Here is a 16228-nt window from a genome sequence, read left to right on the forward strand (position 1 = left end):
CTTTTTTCCCTCTTAAAAACCCTCCCATAGGCCTCCCCTTGCCGCTTTCCTTTCCAGGCTGCACACCCGTTTCTCAGCAGCCCCTGGGCCCTCCGGGTCCCGTCCAGCGGCAGCCGGGAGGAAGAAGGCGACGCGGGACTCGGTGCAAAGGCTGCTGGGAAAGGTGACCCTCCCTCCCGGGAGCCCTCCGAGGACCGTTCGCGCAGAAGCGGAAAACACACACCAAGGGTCTCAAGATTCCGAAGTTTTAATGTCTTTATTGAACAAAAAAAGAAAAAGTTAACATTTCAGACTCTTCAAACACATGGACAGTAACAAAGGGCAACCACAAGTGACAGGCACGGTCCCCAACACCTGGACCAAGGCCCCGCCGGAGGGCGTGGGGTGCTCGCGACACCACGCCCACCCGAGCCCAGCTGAACCGTAGGAACAAAGCTGCCCACAGGGGTCAGCCCCACCGCCCCCAAGGGTGAGGGCAGGTTTGGAGGGAGAGACAGCAGGTCGTCCCCAGGGAGGTGCCAGGCTGCTCCCTGGGCCTGGCCTGCAGCTGCCACTTGGCAGGGAACGAAGTGGGAGATGCCCTCACTGGGCGGCACTGGCAGCTGTGTCTGTGTGTGGGGGGTCACTGGTCACATGGCGCCCCCAAGCCAAGGGCTGGCCCTCTCCGAAGTTATCAGCCAGGCTCTGCCAGGGGAGCAGCTTTCAAGAGCCCCCACTTGGTTCATAAAGGGTTTGGGTGGGATGCTTTTCCAGGAACCCTAAGGGTCAAAGCATCTGCGATTCCCAGGGCACGGAACAAGTTGTGTCCCTGGGAGGCCACGGGGAGGGGCGCCTGGTGAGAGCGAGGCCCCCAGGAGACCAGAAACATCACCCAGGCCTGCGTCTCAGAGGCTCAGCAAAGGGGCGGCGGCCTGCGCAGGCCCCGCCCGGGAACAGAAGGGACAGCGCGCTCCCGAGGGGCCGGCCCTGTCTGCCCTCTCTGCCCCGTCCGCGTGGCGCGGGCGCGTCCACCCCTCGGCCTGACTGCCCACTGGGATTCACCACAGAGCACCTCTTCCCGGCCCCTGCTCTCCCCCACTCTGAAATCTTGTTTCCTCCTGAACGATGACAGGATGATGCTCGCGACCTATGGGAAGAGACGACCGCTTTTCCTGCGGGCAGCGTTGTGCAGCCCCGGAACCCTGGGCCCACGCCCCAGCAGACACCCCTGGACACGTTTCTGCCTACCCCACACACGGAGAAGCAGGTCCAGGTGAGAGTCCGGGGCCCGGGCAGGTTGCAAGGTAGAAAGACGTTTGGCACAGTGCATTCATTTCCCCAAACCGCAACCCCAGGCCCACCTCGCGCGCAGCTGAGCCGCGGCGCCGGGAGAACCTCAGCTTCGAAGGAACCAGGAGCGCGTGGCCCGGGGCGGCATTTTTTACTGACAGAGCGTTCCCGAGGCCCCTTGGCTTCTCGGGGCCATCTGCCACACCGTGCAAGGCAGCACGGGGAACGGTAAGGCTCCGCCGGCTGCTCCAAGGCTCAGAAGCTCAGAGGGAAGCTCTGCGGCCACGGCTTTGCTGACCCTGGGGACAGGGCTCCCCAGAGAGAAGCGACGGTGGGGGTGGGGGTGGGGCCCGGGATGCGGGCAGTGCGCAGGCTGCCCAGCAAACGGGCGCACAGTGTGGGGGCAGCGGGGAGGGCCGTGGGGTGGCTGACGAGGCTGCAGGGCAGGACCGTCACGGCCAGAAACCAAGACACACACACGTCACACGTTCAGCCGAGGCATTTCCTAGAGGACCACAGAAAGAACACTTCGGGTACTAACTACAACGTGACACACTTGGCAACTCTCTAAGAAGCAGCTGTCCCCACCCCGAGCCACCAGAAGGTCCGACGTCCCTTTATCCCAGCTGGAAGCCGGGCAAGGGGGACGGGCCCGAGGAGGGTCCGAGGGCTGCAGAAGCAGTGACACCGACTGCCTAAAGCTCCCGCCCGTCTGCCTGTCCCGTCCAGTGCGGGCTGCCGTCGCCTCCAACCTCTTCCTGGGAAGCAAGCAAGCCACCCAGAGGGCCCAGGCTGCTGGGGACGAAGGGGGCGGCGCTGAACGTGGGAGCGGCTGAATGCCCCAAGCCCTGGGCAGCAACCCCCAACCGCCGGCCACAAGCAAGGATGCTCCGTCCTCCCTTCCTCAGAGGCCGGGTTCACAGGGACATGGGGTACTCTGGCAATTCTATTCTTCACCCAAAACTCAATTCGGTCCAATAAATGGAAGCGAGACTTCTTTGCACCTGCCGCCTCAGTCCGGGATGCAGAGAAGGGGAAGGTAAGTCGCAGAGGGTTGGCTGCCAGGGTCCGCCGTGGCCCACTTGCGTGGAAACGTGGCGCAGCTCAGGGACAAGCCTCCCTCACTTGCTCCAGCTTCCTTGAAGTGCAGGCATTTGCCAGGAGCAGGCCGTCTCCCTCCCCCCCCAGCTCCCCACAAAGGCTCCAACTGGGAACCGAGCCCAGACGCGCTTGTAAGATTTGCTGTAACCCTGGCTAAGAAAACAAAGCAGGTTCAGACAAGGTGTCCTGCAGCTGGAAGGTGCATCTGCCTTCAGGTCCCTGGGGGTGGGGTGGGGGCTCCTTTGGTTTGACCAGAAACTCTCCAGGGGGCCAGGCTCAGCTTTGCCTTGCAGTAGTAGCTCGGGTGCGGTACAGGAGCGAGACCGAGGCCCCAGAGGCGCTCTGCCGGCTGCCCTCTGGGTGCTCAGGGTTCTGGGGTTCACATCCGAGAGCCTCTCTCCTGAAGAATCTGGAAGTGGAAGATGGGGAGGGGCTCAGGCTTGGACTCTGCCGGCTGCCGAGGGCGAAGGAGACCCCAGCCCCCCCGGACCCGCTGGGCAGCACAGCAGCCTGTCACCCAGGACCCCAGGCAGGACCGGGGCCCCCCCTCCCCGAAGCACCTGGCTGTGAAAGACTCTCTGAACTGTGGGCCACGGGCTGTGTGTGGGGCCGCTTCTCGGTGCCCAAGGAGCGGCTCAAGCACGCCAGGCAACTTACGAGTGTGCGTGAGTGTCGGAGGGGCCACTGGAGGAAAAGAGCCCAGGGTACCCCAGTGTTCCAGTAACTTAAGAAGTCACAAAAGTAAACAATACCTTTTCCCCGAGGCAGGAAAAAAAAAGAGAACAGTTCCCCAAATAGCAAAGGCAAACTTGGCTCCAAGTGCAAGTGTCAGAACTCTAGCCCTGGAGTATCAGCAGTTTTTCTTTCTCACAGGCCTGGCAGAGGCTGGGAAAGGCCTACCCTCTTCGGGGTCAAGCTTCCCAAAGCCCCTCTCACTGCTCCGCAAATCCTGATTTCAGTGACGAAATCAGGGGGAACACAAAGCTGGCTTGAGAAGGGACGGCAAGAAGCGAGGCAGAGCCCGTGGAGGGGCTGGGAGCGAAGGGGCAGAGACCGGGTCCCGGGGAGGCGACCTCACCTTCGCCTTCTCACTGGGCTCTATGACAATGCCGTTGGTGGAGTTGTTGAGCTCTCTGGAGACGACACAGAGGAACTCCGCCTGGTCCTCATTCCCGTAGTTATAGGAAGACCCGATGCTGATGAGCTGATGGGACAAGAGCGTGGTGAGCACACAGCGACCCCAGAACTCGCAGTGCCGCGCAGGCCACAGCCTCCCGAGGGAACCCTGCGGCTCTGCTTCCCGATGCGGGGAGGCCTAGCTGGGACCGCAAGGCCCAGGGGATGCCTGGGTCTTGGTTACTCATCAGGGTGTCAGCAGCGAGGCTCCCCCAAAGGAAAGAGCGGAAGTTCTGCCACTTTCCCCCTCACCCGAGAGGCTGCAATGTCCCCCGGGCAGCAGCCAGGACTAACCCGATCACATTCCTTCTAGCAAACACGGAGACGAAAGAGAAGGTGTCTAACATGGACACCTCCAGAGCAGCTCACGGGTGAGCAGAAGTCTGGACAGGAGACTGGCACTCGGAAGGCTCTGGAAGGCACCAGGAGGACCACTGAGGAGCTACCAGAAGCCTTATGCCGCTGAAGTGTGAACATTTTTGGAGAACTGATTTCAGGCTTCTAATTCTCAATAGGAGCTACACACGCAGAAGCAGCTGAGCCCAAGGCTGCGGTCCCAGCCGCTTTGTGCCTGGACTTCCCCCCCATATGATGGAGTCACTGGGAGCACACTGTGTTTTCCTCAAGGACATCCATAAGATGAGAAAAATGAGATAAAAATTATTCGTTGGTTTCACAAAACACTTTTTAAAAGTTTTGCTTGTTTGTTTTTTAGATTTTATTTTTAGAGAGGTGGGATGGGAGGGAGAAAGAGGAGAGATACATCAACTGGTTGCCTCTCCCACGCCAACCGGGGACCGGGCCTGCAACCCAGACGCATGCCGACTGGGAATGGAACTGGTGACCCTTTGGTTCGCAGGCCGGCGCTCAGTCCACCGAGCAACAGCAGCCTGAAGAAGTTTTTATAATATCCTTTGCTCAAGACTTGAAACAGCTGGAGTACTGCAACACCCGCAGCTGCCCCGCGAGGACCAGGGGAGCGCGCGGGGGCGGAGCGAGGCTGCCGCCGGATGGATGCAGGGGCCGCCCTGCACACGGATGCGCACAAAGGAGCTTTCAGAGGGAAAGTTTATGGTGACAGGTCAACTGATCTCTTAAGCTCTACATAAAAACAGACACGATCCACAGAAAATCAGAACCCCTTTCCCTCCGCGCTCAGCGCCCCTGCAGGTTGAGACGGCAGGTGAGCGGAGCAGCGCCCCGGCTAACGGAGAGGCAGCAACCCCGGCCTCTGCGGCTGTCCCGCGGCCGCTGGGGGCGCAGAGCTAACAGGGCGAGCCCACAGGCTGCCGGGCCCCGTTCCTGCCACCTTGCTGACCGCCCGTCCCTGCTGACCACACTGGGGCTCCGGACGGCAGAGTGCTGACCCCGGGGAAGGAGAGGCAAGGCCTAGCCCCCACTCTGGTAATGATCCTGAACGCATCGACAAGCACTTCTGAAGGCGATGCCTCTGGGAGAAAACAGACACCCTTCCAGCCCAAACCTGGGCACAGTGCGGTCACAGCCGTGGCCAGGACGCTGGGAGAGCGGCTACTGCTCTCGGCTCTCCCGACTCAGCGCACGCTGCGGAGCCAGTGACCCACACGCAGCGGCTCTCCGCCCCCGTGTTTCCGGGCGGGATCGCAGGGGGCCCTAGCAGGCCCCACGGAGGGCCGTGTCTGAGGCGTGTGGACACCCGGGCCGACACCTGGGACTGCCGTTGCCCGAGAACATACCTGTTCGAACTTCCAGCCATCAGACATGGTGGAGACCATCTGCGTCAGCTCCTCCTCCTGGCACTGCAGCACTCTGTACACGTGCTTCACGGGGCCCTGCGGGGCACACGACAGGCTGGGGGGGGTCCGCCGTGCGCAGCGCCCTCGGAGGCTCGGGCTGGTGACAGCAGCCCCCCCCCCCCCACGAGCGGCACTGTGGTCTTTCAATAAAAACTTATCCAAGGAAAGAAAGAAAGGGTCCAAAGATATGACTCCGTGGGAAGAGTAATTCTGAAGTGCAGAGGAATGAACTACGTGCTAAGATTTCATCTAGTTTCCTAATTGGGAAATAAGAGTAAAATCACTTTGGACAAGAAAGCCACATTTCTTCTTAAGCCGCTCACGTCTGACATACACGCTAAAACGTAATTATATTTTGGTTTCCTGACGCCTCATTCGGCATTAGATGAAACTCTACCACTTACAGATGTCCGAGCTGTCTCCCCCCCGCCGATACTGCCTGGGCGCGAAAGCGGCCGTGTTACATGGTGACGTGCCTGCCACAGACTTGTGGTGTAATTAACAACACACGTTTGGTGTTTGTCCCTGGTTCTGGGCACAGAGTAGCTAAAACCCCTGGCCTCTCCTGAGTGAGCCGTGACTGTGGTACGCTGATGACTGGTCGCCAGAGAGGGACCAAGTGTGATGAGAAGGGACTTTCAGTCCCATCTCCTGACTTGGGCTGCGGAGAGGGGCTGGCAATTGCTTTCAATGACCAATAACCGATGGCTTAATCAATAACGCACATGGAACAAAACGTCCCTAAAAACCCCTACACAATGAAGTTCAGAGGGCTTCCAGACTGGCAAACACGGCTGCGCGCCAGCGGGGCACGAGCCCGGCCCCTCGCCTGCACCCTTCTAATGAACGCTCGCAGTGAGCCCAGCACCTTCCTGAGCTCTCCCAGTCGCCGGCGAGTGACTGAACCCGGGGTGTGCGCGGGGGGCAACCAGTGGTTGGTTCTCTCCCTCTTTACCCCCCCTCCCCCTTTCTCTGAAAGTAAATAAGTTCAATCTTAAATTTTGTTTTCTTCCATATAAAATATAGGACAGATCTAAATATTTCAGTCTACAACGGCTCTAACTACACGCTTCGGGGACAATCACAAAAGATCTGTGATACTGGCCACACCTGTCCCAGGCCCCGGTACTTACAACGCCTGTCCTGCCTTTCCAATCTTCCTCTTCCAAAGTCAACCACTGGTTCGCAGGTAAACCAAGATTAACCGCTTAGAAAACCTGAATCCCTGCCATGTGGGTCTCCTTTAACACACAAAAGTCAGCGCGACAACCTGTTTGAGGGGACAGCCCACTCCCCCCGAGAGCTGCGCGTGCCAAAAGCAAAGGAGGGCGTCTCTGAACGACATCAGGTCATCACTTAGTGTCACAGATGGGAAGGTCAACTAAACAGCAACAAGGTCCTCACATCCCCAGAGTGAGAAAGCTTGCAAGCCTTCAGAACCGAGAGCTAAGTAACTTAACTGCTGTCATCAAATGGAAATCTTATAAGCACTCAAGGAACTGGCCAAATGGCAAAGACCTAGAATGTTCAGGTACTGTGCTATGATTTGAATGGTTTCAAAATACATAATTCATGCTACCATCAAAATTTATACCAAGCAGAAGCTTTTTTAAGAGTATGGAAAATTGAGGCTAAGGCCAGACTTTCAGCATGTGTACGCGCTTCAAACTGTACAGCAGGGAACGGTGCTGGGTACACGTAACACAAGTGGCAGAGGCTTGGCGACACAGGTCCTATTCCGTCGCTAATCTGCAGACCAACTAGAGACTCGTCTTGGGACATTGAAGGCGGCTTTCGGCCCTCGGCCAGACGAGAGAGCTAACGGAATAAGCCCTTCTTTCCACCTGTGCGAACAGCTGGAGAGAGTGACGGGAGGGCTCACTCTGTCATAGGTGTGGGTTACCCAACCAGACAACCCATTCAGAGCCAGGGAACTGTGATACACGAAGTCTCGCACAGAAGAGACAAAACTATTTCACTTTGGAAAAGAAACGTCCTGCTTTCTTCTTCATCACTCTCCACTGCGAGAGACCAGTCTCCCCCACGAGGATCCGATGGGGAGGGAGGCAGGTGATGCTGCAGGACAGATGTCACAGTGGAGTCTGGCCCTGCCTGTCACTGCGGCTGCTCTGAAAACCGAGCCTGACTATAGGACAGGGAGTGTCTATTCTTCCTGCTAGACTTCAAGGTTCTTGAAGGCACAGAATTTCTACCAGTCTCAGAATCCCAAGGGCCTAATGAAGCCACTGTGGCCACTTCAGACCTGCGATGGACGGGTGATGTGACCTGAACTAAGCGAAGTGTGCTCTACGGCCTTCCCTTCTCAAACTGGGCGGTGGATTGTGTCTCGTTTCTGCTACTATATCTAGGGTGTTAGTACCAAAAGCTAGACTTCATAACAAAGAGAGAAGCCCGGTACTGTTTTCTCAGGAGCGCGATTCACAGGCAGCTGCTGAAGGCTGCACCGGGAGACCAGCCTCCAGTGGCTGGTGGGGCTGGGGGTGCCGCGCTCACACATTAAAGGCTGGCCCTGACCAAGAGCGGCCAAGAGGCCCAGACCGTGCAGGGGGCCGTGCTCCGTCCCAGACAGCAGGCGTGGGAGCTCAGGTGCTGCGGGCCCCGCCCACTGCCACACGGCGGGCAGCCGCCCCTTCTTCTAAAGGGACACGCCGCTCTTTCGTTTTCTGTTATCCCTCCTCCCTTTTCTCTGTGCTCAGAACTAGCCTGGCCGTCTGCCCGGCAGCCGGACAGCGACCCCACACCGACCCGTCTCTGAGGGCAAGCCCCCGTTTCCTCATCACCCCCAGACCCACGGGCAGAGCCGCTTGAGATTGTTTCCCCTTAGAAGTTCAAAACCCGTTACTTGTGACGTCCTGTTCTCATTGTCCCGTATCCTCTCCTTCACCAGCCGCACGAGGGACGCGATGTTGTAAAACTCTGCCTCTTCGAGCACACCTAGGACAGGGAGCATGCCGCGGTCAGGGGCGATCGGGGGCCCATGCGCTCGCGGGGACAGCACCCCTCCCGCAGCCCCGTGGTTTGGGGCGCCCAGGGCCTCTCCCCGGCGTGGGTCACGGGGCGAGGTCCGCCCCGTCCACCCCACCCCACCCCACCCGTCATATTCCCCGCCTCTCCCTGCACCTGCCCGCTGGCTGCAGGACACCTTTTCCCTCTGTCACCTAGTTCCTGGGCCTCGTCGCCCTGGACGACTCCCGGGCCTGCAGCGTGGCCCACAAATGACCGGGCGTGGGTCGCGTGTGCGCACACACGTGGACCACATGGAACAGAATGCTTATTATCTGAACAATGTAAATGGCAATCATGGAAGAATCCCATGTAAACAAAATCGAGACCTGAGACAGGATGTGTAATCCTGTCCCGGGAGAAAAAAGTTACTCTAAAGGCCGCTACTGGCACGGTTGGCACAACTGGAAAATAAGCTGCAGATAACAGGATTCATCAACATCAGATTTCCTCAGTCTGCTAACTGCTTCAGGGAATATACCTGTTCTTGGGAAACACACACTGAAGTATTAAGGGGTGGAAGCCTAGAATCTGTTCTCAAATAGTTCAGAAATAAAACTGGGTGGGGAGAGACGCAGGAAGAGGACAGAATGAACGAATAACGCAAATAGGATAAAAAAGTGTTAAAAACTGGTGAATGTGGGTAAAGGGAGTTCTCTGTACTGTTCTTGCCCTTTTCTGTAAGTTATTTCAAAACAAAAGTTTTAAAAAAGGCATTAGAAAAGATGTGTAAGATTCCTCTCTCCCAGATTACCCACAAGCTGCCATTGCTGAGGCTGGGTGGTGGGGGCATGGGATTTCCTGGGCGGCGCCCGTCCCTTCTGTCCAAGTTTGAATCGGTTTTTAGAGGAGGGCATTAAACACGGAGCGAGGGCACGGCGTCCCTGTGCTGGCTGCGACGGCGGGGTCCTGCCGCCGCGTCATTCGCCAGCACAGCCCTTACGGCTCTCCTCCCCAGGGCCGACACTTCCCCATAACGGGGCCCTGGACTTAGGGACAGGCCCCAGCTTTCAAACGAATGCCTTTGATGAGACCAAGCCAAGCCTTTTAGAGAGACATCTAGACCCACGTACAGCCCAAATGCCCTCAAAACCGCAGATGGGGCCACTGCTGATGCGCCTGGCAATGGACTGGAGAATGAATTAGGTCAGCTGAAAAACTCACGAGGAGGCATGAGACCAGCCTTCAAAGAAATGAGGCCAAGCCTTTATTATTTTTTTACAGCTGCAAGTTCGAACTAAAATTGAAAATATAAATAACTAAATGTCAGAGAGGTGCTGCCTCAGGCGAGCGCATAAGCACATCTAAAAAGGGACCCTGATAATTCTGCAGTTTGGAAAAAAGCTCAAGCCGAGCTCCCCGCTCTCCGCATCCTGAAGGAGGGTGAGCGGGGCCGCCAGGGCCCCTTAAACCAGACTCCCTCGGGTTCCACCAGTAACCGGAGGCTCCGGCTCCCTCTCACCCGCCTTTGCTCCGCCTGCACAGAAGCTCGATCAACGTGCAAAGAGAAGGCCAAGCTGTGAACCAGTCAACCTGAGTTTGGAAAATGCCTGATGCAGACAGCGTTCTCACCTTCTTCGGCCAGCTCCTTCGTGATGATGAGCTTCCCATGGCGGAGGTAGTTGAGGATGGGACCAAAGTAGGTGGGGTCCCTGTCAATCAGATAGGCCCCGGTCTCGTCCTGCCAACCGAGCACAAGGGGGTCACTTTCAGCCGAGTCAGGGCAGGGTCTCAGCCTCTGTCCAATTCAGCAGCGAGAGGGCAAGTCCTGCTAGGCGTTTGCCTTTCAGAAACCACGGGCAAGAAGGCTAGCTTTATGATCTTGTCCTTCAAGGTCACTTCAGGTAGCATGTTCTGGGTGTGCAGTCACGTCACCTAGGCGTCTACTCGAACTTTTACAATATTTATGTGGAGACAATTACCCACATTCTTCCACGGGATACTTGTTACAAAGAAAGGGAGGGAGAAAGTGCTATCGCTGCATGACTTAGATCTGTGCCTGTGATGGGCATTCTGAATTCTCGACTGCCCCCGAATCACATTCCTGATTCTGAGAAAACCTGACTCACTGGCAATGCTCCTGCGCTCCAGGCCAGTGTCGGCGGGCGTCTGCACTGCCAGCTGCACCTCACACCCCCCAGCTCTGTGCCAAGAGGAAGCTTGGCACCGGCGGGACTTGGCTCTCGGCAGCTTTAATGCTACTCATCTTTACAGTTAAAAAGAGAAGAATAAAAAGCTTCTATTGCAATAAGGGGGACTGAGGGTAGATAAAAGCAATTCCTCTATAAGCAAGGGTTTTGGAATCTCTTTAAACTTAGGGCAGGGCAGGCTGCCATCAATCTGAGATTCAATAAAACCTGCCAATTTTACCCGACACCGAACTGTTTCAGGGTAACACGCTACATGCTCTATGGGATGTGGGTGGTCAGTTCCTATTCGTTGAGAACTAAAAGATGAACGTGTGAAGCTAAAAAAAAACTCAAACAACAGTTCCCACCGGAAATGGGTTAAGTATCTTGGGTCCTCTCAGCAGCTTGGGTGACAGCCATGCGTCCTGCCCGACAGCACTCCCGTTTCCATTTTCCCTGGGTCTTAACCCCTGGAAATGGTAACCTCTTCCCAAGGAACGCATCTGATCTCAAACACGGGCCTCAAACAGGGGCTGCCAGGGCGGCCCGGCCACGGGGAGGAAGCGAGATGCCATGAGCAGCACTTCCTGCGGCGGGGGAAGCCATCCTCCAACCCGGGCTTTCACCCAACTTGGCAAAGGGTCCTCGAGGGAGTCTGCGAAAGCCACGAAGATGCTTCGCTCACCCTGACCCCGTCCTGGGTGTATGTGGCACGTGCCGCGGTGGCTGACGAGGAGCCAGGGGAAAGCTCATGCGGATGAGGGGCTGGGAAGAGGCGCAGAGATGAGTACGGAGAGGGGGTTCTCGTGGGTGCGCGTGATCGGTTTGGGGGACGAGTCGCTGAGAACCAAACGGGGGGGGGCGGTCAGAGGGAAACCCTGGGAGAGCCTGAGGACCGGGGAGAACAGCTGCCCGGCTGGGGATGAGTCGGGGGGAGGGGGGTCCCTGATCCAGGAGCCCGTCCGTGACGAGCGTGTCGCAGGAATCTGGGGACACGCCTAGAAGGAACAATGGGGTCCAAAGGCCGGGGGCGCGCCCGAGGGCGGGGCACACCTTGTCCGAGTCCAGCTCCGGGTCTTCCTGGCAGCAGAGGCGGCAGAGGAACGATTTGGGCTCCCGGCCTAGGGTCTGTCTGGTGGTCACGAAGTAGGTGCCGCCCACGTTCAGCCGGACCCAGCGGGCCGCGCCCGCTGCCCGCTCGGGTGGTCCCGGGCCCGGATCGAGCGGCTGCGCGGCGGTGGGCGGGCGGCTGTGCCCACGGGGCGTGGGGCCAGCGGGGCGAGGGCTGGGAGGTCCACGGCCCGAGCCACCCCCGTCGCCCAGCCCGCTCCCCCCGCCCCCTCCTAGCCCGGCCATCGCCGGGTCCAGCTGCAGCTCCGCCATCTTGGGCCGCCGCCGCCGCCACTGCCCGCGCGCCGCCGGGCCGGCCCATCTCTCGGCAGGGAGAGCCGGGCCGGCCCATCGGCGGGGGTGGGGCCGGGAGAGGGACGGGAGCACCCCCAACCAGCACCCGGGGACCCGTACGGTGGGGGCGCTGTACCCGCCCTTGTAGGCGGGACTTCCTGGACGGGGCTTTATCCCTTCTGGCTGACCTGTGGAGCAAGGCCTGCCCCTTTGGACTTGGGGTTGGCTGAGGGAAGACCTTCCGGTGAGCCACTTCCGTTACTTGCTACTGGGGACTGGGCCGCCGGGGTCGGTGAAGGTGAGTAGGTCTGGGAGGTCGGGTCCTTCCCCGGCGGTGCCTGTGCTCGCTCGCCCCCAACCCTCCCGGCGACGCTTGTCGCCACCCCGCCAAGGACGTCGGGCCCCGGCGTGGCTGCTGCCGCCTTGCTCCGCGCTCCCTTCCTGCCGCCCCTCCCCGCGTCAGAGGCCGCGGGCGCCGGGCTGTGACCAGGGCGCCTGTAACGTCGGCGCTCCCGCAAACCGGGCCCCGGAGCGGCCGAGACCGGCAGTGCGGTTTGGGGGCCGGAGAAGCGCCGTCCGGAGGTAGTTATGGGACGTGGTGCGCCCGCCCCTTCCGAGGCTCCCGCTTTTCGAGTGCGGGGGCCGTTCGGGGCTTTCACGCGCGGGCTGCGTGCACCCCTCCGACGGGTGCTCACGGAGCACCGCCCGCGTGCCCGCCCCGTCCTAGGCGCCGGGGCTTCGGCCACGACGGAAGACAAAAGCCCCTTCGTTTGCGTGGCCTGCCCGCGGCGGCGGCTTGGAGCGGTTTCCGTGCGAAGCCTGTTCCTCCGGCGTCTTCAGCGGCACCTGCGCCCGCCCGCCCTCGGGAAGCCTGAGCCGCCCTGGGGGGTGGGGGGCGGCGGGGGCTGGCCGGCTTCCTTTTAAGGCCCCGGGGCTGTACTGCCCTCGCCTGGCCCGGCCTTCCTCCCGCGAGTCTGGTCTGGGATTGCCTCGTTTGACTGTGTTCCGTCCTGGGGTTTTTAAACACGGCTGGAATCGTCCTCCGTCTTTCCTCCCGCTCCTGGGCACACTGAATACCGCGTTTCAGGGTGCCGTGCTCGGGGTACGTGCTGCGTTAGCGCAGCCGCGGGTAGGAAGCACACGGGTGCCCGAGTCGGGGAGAGAGGGCGGAGGGAGCCCCGGAAGCTGGCGTCGGACCGGAGACCAGGCTGGCGCGCCCGGCTCCGTTTGGTTCCTTCGGCCGCGGTTTCGGGTACGCGGGGCCGATGGGATCGCCACTTTCTAGGGGGGGACCTTTGGTCTGCAGTCTGCTCTACTTCAGCCTTGTGGGGACTCCAGTAGGGGTCCGTTCCGCGCGCCGCAGGCTCAGTGAAGAAAACATATTTAAGTGAAATGACTGACCGCAGCGCAGCGCACGAGTGTTCCTTTAGCAAAACTGCCCGAGGCGCGTGGAGACCGGACACGAGAGAGCTGGGCTCTGCCTCAGGAGTCCCGGAACAGAGGGGGGACACCCCGGGGCAGAGCGTATGTGTGTGTGCCAGGTTTCACCCCTTTGGCTTGAGAAGCTAGGCTGTCCTTCCCGGGGTTGGTGCGGAACCCTAATTTCCTGAGTTAACGCGGCCGCCCCGCGCTCAGGATGCCGACCTGTTTCTCGAAGACCTGCGTGTTAATCTGACCGCTTTCTGGGCTTCCTCCGGGGGCCCTGGTTCGCTCTCACCGGTTATATTTTCCAGGGTCTCAAGATGGCTGGGCGAAAACTTGCTCTGAAAGCCATCGACTGGGTCGCCTTTGGGGAGATAATACCCCGAAACCAGAAGGCCATCGCTAACTCCCTGAAAACCTGGAACGAGACCCTCACCTCCAGGTCAGTGCCCTTCTGAGAGGGCGCCTCTTAACTTGCCACGGTTGGTGGAAACAAAGCAGCGATTTGCAGTCACGTACAACTTTCTGATGCTCTCCTGACAGAGTATGAAGGCATCCGTGTATTTACCACATGAAAGTAAACCCCCCCCCCATTCCTGTGCTCTCCCTCCCAGAGGAAGGGGTGATGGAAGGCCAGGCCGTAGGACTGAGGAGCAGGGGGACGACGGTGCGGATGTTCTGTTGCTCACAGAACAACCCTAACTTCTGCTTTCCCACGGGAGCAGGTTGGCCACGCTGCCTGAGAAGGCACCTGCCATCGACTGGGCTTACTACAAGGCCAACGTGGCGAAGGCCGGCCTGGTGGACGACTTTGAGAAGAAGGTGAGACGCGGGGACAGCGGAGGCCCTGGCCTGGTGATGTGGCTTGTGGCTGGGGTGGGGACGGTAGAGAGTTCCATAAGCAAGTGGAGAGGCAGGAAGGTGCTGGTGACAGGCACTCGGACCCCAGAGGGAGCTCGGGAGAGGCGGATGTGGCCAAAGGCCTCACGTTAGTTGACAAATTGTAAAGACACGCAAGGAACTCAGGGTCTGCTCATCCAGGAGGTGCTTATCCAGGAAACAGTACAGGGTGGCCTTGATCCACGAGCCAGAGGGCGGCCAAGTGACATGTTCCTGTTCGTCTCTCCCTTTGGAATAAACTGACGTCTTTTTTAATTTTATTTTTTATTGTCTTTCTGTTACGGTTGTCCTGTTTCTCCCCCTTTGCTCTCCCCTGCCCGCCTCCCCCCTAAGCTGGCATCTTTTCTCCTGCCCGGTTTTCTCCTTCCTCTGCTCTGCCTTTTCTGCTGTCCCTCGTAGCTGTCATTTCTCACCAGCCTATCAGGGGCCTGTTGTGCGGGGCGTGGCGCCGGGGGCTGCGCTGTCACCCTAAGCAGCCTTCTCCGAAGACCGCCTCGGTCTGCATCCGGCCAACATGGCTCCCACCGAGTCCATGGGGCTCATTTCAAAGATCAGAATTTCTCCAGAACTCAGTGTTCTCAGAGGCCATTTTTGAGGTCATGCAGTCCAGCTGTCTGTCCTCGGCAGATGAAGAAACTGGAGCTCGTTGTAACCAAGAATTGTCCACGGGCTCCAGTTCGTCAGTGACAGGGCTGCGGAGCACCTGGAGCGCCCTTCCCCTTAGGATGGGGGGCGCGTTTGTGCATGGCTTCTGAAGCCCAGCAGCTCTGAGCCCTTTCCTTGGGCTGCTGGGTATGTCAGTGACGACTCGCTGTGCCTGTCTTTGTAGTTTAATGCCCTGAAGGTTCCTGTGCCCGAGGATAAATACAGTGCCCAGGTGGATGCTGAAGAAAAAGAAGATGTAAGTAGTCGAGGCTCCTATTTTAAGATTTTCTTCATTCCTGGCGGCTCTATTTTTCTTGGTCACTGGGTTGGGGTAGAGTGAACTAAAAGGAGTGATAAAATAAGACTAGAAAACGCAGCCTCAGGCGTTGCCTGGGAATCGGCGTGAGGGGGCCGTTCAGTCTGTTCTCTCCCTTGCGTGTGCCTGGTGTCCTGGGTGGGTACATACGTCAAAACTGATCAAGGGTGTTCTTTAAACATGTGCATTTTATTGTATGTCTCTTAGGCCTCAGCAAAGCTGTTACTAACAGTTAAGGAGTTGGAGCTGGGTAGGAAAATTATCTAAGGTAGTATTCAAACACCAAACTCTGTGCCTGAAAGCACCGAAGGCCAAATATTGCAGCTCAGGTGGCTCCACCAAAGAGAGGCGTGGCCAGGGGGTCAGGGCGCTGGTCCCAAGCACTCGGAGACCAGCCCCAAGGAAACACAGGCCTCGTGTAGCTCATCTGGACAAGTAACTGGCTCAGGAAGCCAGGTCCTGCCATCATAAGCTGGTCCTCCTATGCGTTTAGCAGAAGCTGCGGTCGGCCTCCCGAAGCGAGCCCCCACCCCCAGTGTAGTCACAGCAGCCGCGCTTCATCCGCCGAGCGTGAGAAAAGAGTGGTCTGGCTTGGGGACTTGGCAGACCTTGGGAGCCCAGGGTCAGGGCGGTCCAGCTTGGGTTCAGAACAGAATTTCTCCCTTCTTTTCAAGGTGAAAAGCTGTGCTGAGTTTCTGTCTCTCTCCAAGGCCAGGATTGAGCAGTATGAGAAGGAGGTAAGGATGAGGTTGGCCTTTGTGATGTGTTTCCTCTCTTCCGCCTAGTGGCAGTGACCTGCCTTGGGGTCTTTTTTGCATCTCTGCAGCCCTATGTACCTTAACATACTTGCCCTCCTTCCAGCTGGAGAAGATCAAGAACATAATTCCATTTGAGCAGATGACTATTGAGGATTTGAATGAAGTCTTCCCGGAAACCAAATTAGACAAAAAGAAGTATCCCTACTGGCCTCACCAGCCGATTGAGAATTTATAAACTTGCATCTGGGAGAAGGCTCTGGCCTCTGTAGTGTGCCCTCTGGACATTAAAAATAATTCCGTGGTGCTGCA

General features: G+C 58.5%; 2 protein-coding genes across 4 annotated transcripts; one reads left to right on the top strand and one right to left on the bottom strand.

Annotated features, from left to right (window-relative positions):
• Nucleotides 1–1750: 1750 nt before the first annotated feature.
• KCTD2 (potassium channel tetramerization domain containing 2) lies at nucleotides 1751–12003 on the bottom strand. Its single transcript, XM_090292850.1, has 6 exons — nucleotides 11528–12003; nucleotides 9918–10026; nucleotides 8185–8276; nucleotides 5262–5357; nucleotides 3449–3574; nucleotides 1751–2779 (listed from the first exon to the last, which is right to left on the bottom strand). Exons 1-6 carry the CDS (start codon nucleotides 11855–11857, stop codon nucleotides 2750–2752), a joined length of 783 nt encoding a protein of 260 aa, XP_090148976.1. The 5' UTR covers nucleotides 11858–12003; the 3' UTR covers nucleotides 1751–2749.
• Nucleotides 11558–16228, top strand: ATP5PD (ATP synthase peripheral stalk subunit d). Of its 3 annotated transcripts, none has more exons than XM_090292853.1 (6): nucleotides 11558–11620; nucleotides 13612–13742; nucleotides 14026–14122; nucleotides 15030–15101; nucleotides 15836–15898; nucleotides 16023–16228. In XM_090292853.1, the coding sequence occupies exons 2-6, from the start codon at nucleotides 13621–13623 to the stop codon at nucleotides 16152–16154; spliced, it is 486 nt and encodes a 161-aa protein (XP_090148979.1). In that variant the 5' UTR covers nucleotides 11558–11620; nucleotides 13612–13620; the 3' UTR covers nucleotides 16155–16228. The 3 variants fall into 3 exon arrangements, with proteins under 3 accessions (XP_090148979.1, XP_090148977.1, XP_090148978.1); XM_090292851.1 differs by lacking the exon at nucleotides 11558–11620 and adding an exon at nucleotides 12093–12176; XM_090292852.1 differs by lacking the exon at nucleotides 11558–11620 and adding an exon at nucleotides 12194–12460.

The sequence above is a fragment of the Furipterus horrens genome, unplaced genomic scaffold (assembly GCF_987537825.1).
Source record: "Furipterus horrens unplaced genomic scaffold, mFurHor1.1.pri manual_scaffold_11, whole genome shotgun sequence".
Lineage (NCBI taxonomy): Eukaryota > Metazoa > Chordata > Mammalia > Chiroptera > Furipteridae > Furipterus > Furipterus horrens.

Excerpts from the sequence above, each read along its gene's own strand:
- ATP5PD (XM_090292853.1), top strand. The coding sequence starts at position 13,621 with ATGGCTGGGCGAAAACTTGCTCTGAAAGCCATCGACTGGGTCGCCTTT. Across the intron at positions 15,102-15,835 it reads ATGCTGAAGAAAAAGAAGAT|GTGAAAAGCTGTGCTGAGTT; the intron begins GTAAGTAGTCGA and ends CTTCTTTTCAAG. Across the intron at positions 15,899-16,022 it reads TTGAGCAGTATGAGAAGGAG|CTGGAGAAGATCAAGAACAT; the intron begins GTAAGGATGAGG and ends CCCTCCTTCCAG.
- KCTD2 (XM_090292850.1), bottom strand. The coding sequence starts at position 11,857 with ATGGCGGAGCTGCAGCTGGACCCGGCGATGGCCGGGCTAGGAGGGGGC. Across the intron at positions 10,027-11,527 it reads CGGAGCTGGACTCGGACAAG|GACGAGACCGGGGCCTATCT; the intron begins GTGTGCCCCGCC and ends CTCGGTTGGCAG. Across the intron at positions 8,277-9,917 it reads GAAGGAGCTGGCCGAAGAAG|GTGTGCTCGAAGAGGCAGAG; the intron begins GTGAGAACGCTG and ends TCCCTGTCCTAG.